The 8,532-nt window shown below is 53.3% G+C and overlaps 1 protein-coding gene across 1 annotated transcript; it reads left to right on the top strand.

Moving 5' to 3' along the window:
- Positions 1-229: 229 nt before the first annotated feature.
- LOC135829268 (uncharacterized) lies at positions 230-4,996 on the top strand. The gene has a single exon (XM_065341671.1). It carries the CDS (start codon positions 230-232, stop codon positions 4,994-4,996), a length of 4,767 nt encoding a protein of 1,588 aa, XP_065197743.1.
- The last annotated feature ends 3,536 nt before the right edge of the window (positions 4,997-8,532 follow it).

Below are 8,532 nucleotides of genomic sequence, written 5' to 3'. Positions count from 1 at the left end.
TCCTTGATGCTGTGGTTTGTTTTTCTTTAGTGTTCTAGAGTTCTCTTTCCGATGTAGTTCGTATTTTTCCAGTCTCTTCTTCTCAATGTATTCTACTGTTCATTCATTATAGTCCGTAAAGAATTACGTGACCTTTTGTCTTGTGGCGTCTGTGCGATCCTGAAACTTTTGAGGTGTTAGTAGTGAACACAACATTTTGGCGACCACGCCAGGATCGAGACGCGTGAACATGGATGAGGTAGAAGCGAAGCTGATCGCAAATGGTCAAGCTTATGGCTACACTGGAGAGGCATTGCGTACTTACGTAGAGGAGCGTATCGAGAAGCACGAGGAGAAAGTGCGTGCAGAAAGAGAGCGCGACGAACGAGCAGGAAGTAGATTGGAAAGGAAAGATGACGAGCAGCTGCTTGCGAGGATTGCAGATTTGGAGTTGCAAGTCCAGCACACACGAGAGACTCAGAGTGATGAGAGCACTTTGTTGAATACGACGAATGGCAGTTTAGCGAGCAAGAGGGCTGCCATCAAGATGCCGAAGTTCGACGGTAAGCAGACTGTTGAGACCTATCTCGAACTGTTCGAGGATGTGGCAAAGCAAAATGAGTTCAGCGACGACGAGTACCTGATCCGCTTGCGCGTGGCTGTTGCTGGCAGCAAGTTGGAAGGTGCATGCTATGGCTGCAACACCTTTGCCGAAGCGAAGCGCGAGCTGCTGATGGCGCATGGGAAGACCGCCGACAAAGCGTGGCAAGCCCTGATGGCCATACAGCAGAAAAGTGATGAGAGTTTCTACCAGTTTGTGGTACGAGTGACGCGCGAGACGGAGAAGTGGGCAAAACTCGCCAGGCCTAGCCGTACCTCTAGCCGCGGACAAATCGGTGAGCTGGACGACACTGAATTGTTCGGATGTGTCGTACGTCAAGTCCTGCTAGAAGCTGTGTCGGCAGAAACTAAGGCCTTCTTGATCGAGAAGAGATGTTACGCGAAGGACTTGAAGGCGTTTGCGGAGGATGGTATGGCTTACCAAACAGCCCACGGACGTAGCAAGCTGAAGCCTGCCAAGTCTAGCACCAGCGACAAACGTATACCGTTTGCGTCGGCAGAGTGTTTGACGGTCAGCGTTGATGATGCTAACAAGAAATTGTCAGCTATGGCGTCTGAGCACCGAAATGCGTACGTCAAGGCAGAGGGACTGTGTTTCAACTGCCTGAGACCAGGACATCGAGTGATGAATTGTCAGAACAAGGGTCGTTGCAAGCACTGCAACAAGCGACACCACAGTCTACTGCACAGAGAGGACAAACAGGTAACATCCGAACCGATAGCCGAATCGAAAGTCGGTACGTATGAATGTAGTGCAAACAGCGTGCACTTGATGACCGGCGTGGCTGAGGTACAAGGACCTAGCCGAAAGGCCAGTGTACGCATATTCATCGACCCAGGTGCGCAGGCATCGTTCATCACCGCACCACTGGTGAACTCGCTGCAACCGGCACACCTTGGATCGCAAACTGTTAGGCTGAAGGCGTTTGACGTGGAGCCGAAGTTTGAAAAGATGGACAGGTACCGTGTCACCATCAAGGGTGCAACGAAGTCCATTTCCGTCAATGCCTGGCAAAAGAAGTCGCTAGGTCTCCGGTTCGATCCGTTAGCAGACAGCACAATTGCACGTTGGCAGTCACAGGGATTGCAGCTGTCTGATGACTCGACAAAGGCCGGATCAAGCGAAGTGCACATGCTGATTGGAGCTGACTACTGCAATGAGTTCCTTCTCCGCAAGGAGCAAATCAATGGAGAGACGGCCTGGCACACTGAAATAGGCTGGGTGCTGTCAGGACCGGCTAATAGTGAAACCAAGTCAGCGACCGTCAGTGTGAGTTGTATTGAACTTGACCGACTGTGGAAGATGGAAGAGGTGCCGGAAATAGCTGAGACGTTACCGGACTTCCCGATAGAGCGGCAAGGCCCTCATTACCAAGTGGGATTGCTATGGCGATCTGAGAAGCGTCCGCCAGCCAACCTCAACCAAGCGATGGCAGCGGCACAATCACTGCTGAAGCAGCTACAGAGACGAGGTCAACGTCCAGCGTATGATGACGTCCTCATCACTGAGTACTTGAAGCTGGATGCCGTTGAAAAGGAACCGCATCCGGAGGAAGCCGGCTATTACATGCCGCATCATGCCGTATTCCGTAGCGACGCCTCAACGACGAAGACACGGGTCGTCTTCAATGCATCCGCCGCCTGCACCGGAGCACCATCCCTAAACGACATGGTCGATCCCGGGCCATCACTCCTACCGGATCTCACTGGTATCCTCCTCAGGTTCCGTGAGTATGAATGTGCTGTACAAGCCGATATTCGCAAGGCTTTTTTTATGATCGGAATGCGTGAAGAAGATAGGCCATATCTGCGTTTTGTTTGGCCTGAGATAGGTAGCGAAGAAATGTGTATCTGGCGTTTAAAGAAGCTGCCTTTTGGAGTGAATTGTTCTCCTTTCATACTTAGTGCTGTGCTGCGCTTTCATCTCGATAGTGCATTCGAGTCTGCTTCTGCTGCTGAGCGTGATATCATAGAGCTGTTGCTGCGTAGTTTTTATGTTGATGATTGCGTTTCTAGCTTGCCATGCTGTGCGGATGCTGAAAAGCTGCAGGAGTATAGCATTAATGTTTTGCAGGGAGCAGGCATGGAGTTGCGGAAGTGGCGAGGGAACACGATGACCTCAGACCCCGAGGCTGGTTCCAAGGCACTGGGTATTGTGTGGAACACCGAGTCAGATTGTATTTCGGTGGCTGCGCTCGGTGATGTTGAGTGTCCCAAGGAAGTGTCTGGTTGGTCTCGTCGTGCTTTGTTGCGTTGTGTTGCCGCTGTGTTCGATCCGCTAGGTTGGGCGTCACCCGCAGTTGTGCCAGGCAAGATGATGTTGCAAGAGAGTTGGAAGCTCGGCGGTGGTTGGGATGACCCATTCCCTATTGATTTGGCTGTCCGATGTGCTTCATGGTGGGGAGAGCTCGCAGCGCTTTCTTCCGTTAAAATCCCCAGATGGATCGGGTGTACTCCAGATGCTCCAGTCACGTTGCATGTATTCTCAGATGCATCCGAGAAGGGCTATGGCTGTTGTTTCTATGTTGTGTCCGGTTTGACGTCTTCCTTGTTGTGTGCGAAGGCGAAGGTTGCACCTGTTGTACGTCCCACTCTTGCGCGTCTGGAATTGTCGGCTGTGTGTCTTGGCGTGAAGATGTTGTCCTTTGTCGTCAATGAATTGAGAGTGCCAATTGAAAGGATTGTGGGGTGGACAGACAGCCTAACCACATGGCACTGGATCTCAAAGCCGTCGTATCACTGGAAGACGTATGTTGCTAATCGAGTTGCTGCAGTGCAAGAAGTTTCGCAGAAGCTGCAAGTAGAATGGCGTCACTGTCCAGGAGTTAGCAACCCTGCAGATCTTGTCTCGCGTGGTGTCCCAGTGTGTGACTTGCAGAAGGAGATGTGGCTGCATGGTCCGTCATGGTTGAGCGATGAGACTCAGTGGCCACCAGTCATCTCGTTTCAGAGCACCAATGAGTCCGTCACCGAAGCACGTGTGTCGGCTGTGGAGGTTGACACTCCAGTTGTTTGGCCGTGGGAGAAGTTCTCCAAGTGGCAACGAGCTCGCGGTTTGGTCGCAAGTATGCTGTCATGGCGACACAAGGGTGTTTCGCGTGCAGAATTGATTCCATCTGCTGAGTCTGTGATGTTTCGCGCCATCCAAGAGCAATGCTTCCCCAAGGAGTTGTCCCAGTTGCGGAGCAAGGAGCCACTGAAGAAGGGTTCGAAGCTGTTCAAGTTGTCTCCGTTTCTGGATGAAGCTGGTTTGCTCAGAGTTCGTGGTCGTCTGCAGGAGAGCGATCTGTCCTACGAGGTTCAGCATCCGATCATCCTGGGCAGATGTTATCTAAGTGAGTTGTTTCTGCGTGATGCTCACCTTCAGCGAATGCACCAGGGTGTAGAGAGCGTGCTTGCGTTTCTACAACAGCAGTTCTGGATTCTCGGAGCTCGTCGGTTTCTTCGTAGCGTGTCGGAGAAGTGCATTGTTTGCCGCAGATTTCGCGCACAGACTGCTGCTGAGGAGATGCCGCCGTTGCCCTCAGACAGGGTGAAGCACCACCAGCCATTCGGTCTCACAGGTATTGATTATGCAGGTCCGTTGTACTTGCGCAGTTCATCAAATGTTCAGAAAGTGTGGGTCGCACTCTTCGTGTGCGGTACTACTCGCGCAGTGCACCTAGAGCTCGTGGATAGCCTGTCGACAGAGGTGTTCCTGCTAGCATTGCGTCGTTTCATCGCCCGTCGTGGGAAGCCGCTGCGTATACGTTCAGATAATGCTACGACGTTCAAGTCCGCCGCAGACAAGGTGGCAATCCCGTGGTTCTTCAATCCGCCATCTGCCCCGTGGCATGGAGGGTTCTATGAGCGTCTGGTGGCATGTGTGAAAGCTCCCTTGAAGAAGGTTCTCGGTCGAGCGTCATTGAGTCGAGACGAGCTGTTCACTGTCTTGACGGAGATCGAGAGAGTCGTCAACTCTCGACCCCTCACTCCGGTTTCTACGGATGTAGCTGACGAGTCGCCGCTGACTCCAGCCATGATGTTGGGAGACATCTTTGCAACCGGTATTGCCTCGTCTGGCAGACCACTCGATCCACGGCAGTTGTCCGCTCGAGTCAAGTATGTCCACACCGTCTACGAGCACCTCAACCAGCGTTGGTCGTCTGAGTATCTCATTCGTCTCAGTGAGTATCATCGGTCGAAGTCAACTCCGATTGTCGTGAACGACGTTGTGTTTATTGCCGACGACAACCGGAAGCGGCAATCATGGCGCTTGGGTAGGGTCGCAGAGCTGTATCCTGGAAGAGATGGCAAGTGCAGGGTGGCCAAAGTCCAAGTTGGCCAATCGTCCATGCTACGGCCCATTCAACGCTTGGTTCCGTTGGAAGTGTTGTACATGTGGTCGCGCTTGTAGCTCTGTGTCGTACATGCGGCTGCGCGGGTGTCTCTTGTCGTACATGTGGCTGCGCTTGTGTCTCTCTTGTCGTACTTGTGGCTGCGCTTGTGTCTCTTTTGTCGTACACGTGGCTGCGTATGTGTCTCTGTGTCGTACATGCTGCTGACCCGTGGTACACGCCGCTGCGCCGTCTTGGAATGCTTAGTACATGCCGCTGCACCGTCTTCTGTCCCCTCCGTATGCATTATTTATCCTCTCGTCCCCGTTGCATACACATTTTCTCGTCTTGTCTCCGTTGTATTTGTCTGGTTGCCGTCTTGTGTCCGTCGTATTTCCCCGTCGTTCGTCTTTGTCTCCCGTCCTGTTCAGGCCTTGTTGTACTTTGCACAGGCACCTCTTTAGTATCCCTCACCCCACTTTTTCCCCTCTTTTCTCCACGTCCCCATAATATATTCTCTTGTCCGTTTTGTTGGAGCGCAGTTCTCCAGTCCCTTTACTGAAAGCCAGTTAGAGAAAACGCTCTCTCTCCCAGTGTGCACGAGTCTTTTGTTGTTGTGTGGAGTGGCGAGGAGAGCCGCAGTTCGTCGGATTAAACTGACGACATTTGGCGCCCAACGAATCGAATCCACGACCCTGAAGCTCGTCGACGCGTCGCCGTCAGCTCGTATTCTTCTTCTCCTCGCCGTACCTCCGTATCGATGACGTACTACGAACGACCAGGCCCCGCATTGGCGCGCCTCCTCAGGTGAGCACCCGGTCTTGCTAGTTTGCTTTGTGTGTCGTTCCTTGTCCGAGCGTGCATGGTATTGGGTCCCGGCTTAGGTCCGTGGTCCCTTCGATAGTTCATTGAGTGTATGTACCGTAATTTTAGAGGCCTACTTTCCAGTAGCTCCAGCCAGTCGGTCTAACAGTGCAATCTGTCTTTCGTAAATCTTGTGTCGTTGTACCTACTTGCCCTGCAGAATGCCGTGTTGTTAGAAAAAAAATTTTGAAAAAAAAAAAAAAAAAATTGTTTGGCACTTTGAAAAAAAAAAAAAAATTAAATAAAAAATTACTGTTTCGTAACACCACCTGATCCGGGGTCTCGTACTGGTGTAGTCATTATGGCTCAGCCAGCCCTGAGTAAGGTCACTGTTGAGGGCGCGGGCAAGTGGCTCATGCCCAAGCCATTTGCGGGCTCATCAAGGGAGGACCTGCAGTCCTTCCTAAACGACTATGTGCTATGCCTAGAAGCTAATGGGTATGTTCCAGTGGCGCAACCAAACGATACAGTGGATGCAGAGTCAAGGCAAAAACTCGAGCTAATGGCCCGGGTTATCCTGTGTAAAAGCCTCACCGGCAGTGCTGCTTTGATGCTGCAGTCCCTGACCGCAACCGAACGCGGAGATAGAGGAACCATTGAGCAGGCATTGCAGGCTAGGTTTGGGGACCAGGGGAAGGAACTGTTACGCCAAACCGAGCTCCAAGCTCGCAAACGGCGGGTGGGCGAAACCCTAACGGAACTCGGGGACGCCATCCAAGTCTTAGTGGCAAAAGCCTACCCTGGGGCCCCCTCCACCATTGCGGACACGGTTTCAGTCCGGGCTTTTCTTGATGCATTAGACCCAGAAATGCGACGACGGGTGGGGGACCACGAACCAACAACCTTACTGAAAGCGGTCCAGAAAGCGGTAGTTCTGGAAACTCAGGATAGGCTTCACCCCGCTAGCGAGCCGGTCTTCGTAGCGGCCGCGGCACCTGAGGTAGAGTCTCGGCTCCATAGTCTCGAGAAATTGTGCGCCACCCAAACCCGTCTCCTGGAGACTTTGTGTGAAACCAGGGGTGATCTGGGGTCCTACCAGAGGGGTAAGGGTCCCCGTTGTTATGAATGCGGGAAGTTAGGGCATATTAGGGCCGAGTGCCGGCAGTGGCGGCCGCAGCCGCAAGGCCGCCGACAACCGTTTTCCACTAAGCGCCAGGCGCCCGAAAAGCCACAACAGGGGTCGGGTAGGCTCCCCCACCCTCAACAGGATTTAAACTAGGCGAGGCGGCTGGTGCGGGTCTTCCTGCCGCCTCGACCATGGAACCACAGCCAACTGATGAATGTGATGAAGAGTGTATTGCTGTGGCTTTGCCGATCTTTACCGATGATACCATGGAATTGTGTGACCCTTTCCTCCCTTTGTCTTTGGGGGAAACCGAGAATTTGGCAGCTTCGGCTGCGCCCGAGTGTCCGGACCTGTTGTCCCCGGTGCCTGAGGGTGGTATTGTTACGGTCCCAGATGTAGGATGTCCTGCTAATGCTGCCTCTGTGTCTGATGCGTGTGATGTGTGTGACATATGTGCCTTCGAGCATTCTCCGGCGGAGGCCCATCTCTGCACTCCACCTGCCGCTCCACTGCCCTCCCCTCCGTCTATTCCGGTCGAGTCCTCGGATGCCCTCCCGGTGGGTGCTGTCACGGCCGTCACCGATGCGGTACCCTTCTACATCCACCGTGCTGGCACCAGTCTCTTCGCGCCCGGTAAGTTGAGTACTGATGTGTGTAACTCGGTGGTATCATGTCTGGTCGACACGGGTGCGGCCATTACCTTGGTGAATTTTGCGGTAGTGCAGAAATCGCATGCGGAGCATTTATTACGACCCGCTTCAGAGTTGGGTGTGTCGGCACTGTACACTGCAGGCGGGGGTACCCTTGACATGAAGGGCTGTTTACCCCTGACATTTAAGTTTGGCAATATTTCGTTTTCCGCCCGTGTTTTAGCTGTCGCGGGGTTAACTGAGGAGTGTTTGTTGGGTGCCGACATTTTGGCAGCCCATGGGTTTTCGCTACACCTGGATGGGTCACCCCGTTTAAAGTTAGCAGGTAACACCGTCCCATTGTCTAGGGGACGGGGGGATGTAGTTCCGGTTCATGCCGCAAGGTTCGGCGGAGACGTGCAGAGCACGTTGTGGTTTGGGTTTTCGACCCTGTTGCTTTTAATAGCAAGTGTTTGCGGTTCGGCTCGGCTGATATTAGTGTGCAAACTCGCGTTAGCTTTTAGTTTTATCATTGCGTTTATTGTTCGGGGTGGCATCACATGGCCTGTGTATTCCCCTACCCCGGTGGTCCCTCCCAGGGTCTGCCCCCCTGCTGCTCCGCCGGAACTGGGCTACTCCATCTCCTTAGTGTCTGCTGTGGAAATTCCCCCATGGTCACAATTGCTGTTGCGGGGCGCAGTCAACGCCCCTCCCGAGATGATTGGTCTGGTAGAAGCTGTTGTTGATTCTGATTTGGGGTATGCCCTACCCCGTGCTGTGTGCGCTGTATCTCCTTCGGGTAGTGTCCCCTTGTGTGTAACCAATGTGTCTGATGTGCCGGTGTGGTTGGAGCGTGGTATGCATCTAGGGCAGTTCCTACCGGTGGAGGACCCTCGGCCGGATGTCTCAACAGACGAGGGTGTGGCAGTGGGCGTGCAGTCAGCGACGTCCGATTCAACACCAGCGGATCGCTTTGATCTCTCTCGGTTTGCTGGCACTGCGGACCAACGCCAAGCTCTGGTCAGTTTACTGAACGGTTTTAATGATGTCATAGCCG

The sequence above is a fragment of the Sycon ciliatum genome, chromosome 13 (assembly GCF_964019385.1).
Source record: "Sycon ciliatum chromosome 13, ocSycCili1.1, whole genome shotgun sequence".
Taxonomy (NCBI): domain Eukaryota; kingdom Metazoa; phylum Porifera; class Calcarea; order Leucosolenida; family Sycettidae; genus Sycon; species Sycon ciliatum.
The sequence above is the reverse complement of the archived record's forward strand: the minus strand, read 5'-3'. Positions and strand labels throughout refer to the sequence as shown.

Coding starts and splice junctions, on each gene's coding strand:
- LOC135829268 (XM_065341671.1), top strand. CDS start 230: ATGGATGAGGTAGAAGCGAAGCTGATCGCAAATGGTCAAGCTTATGGC.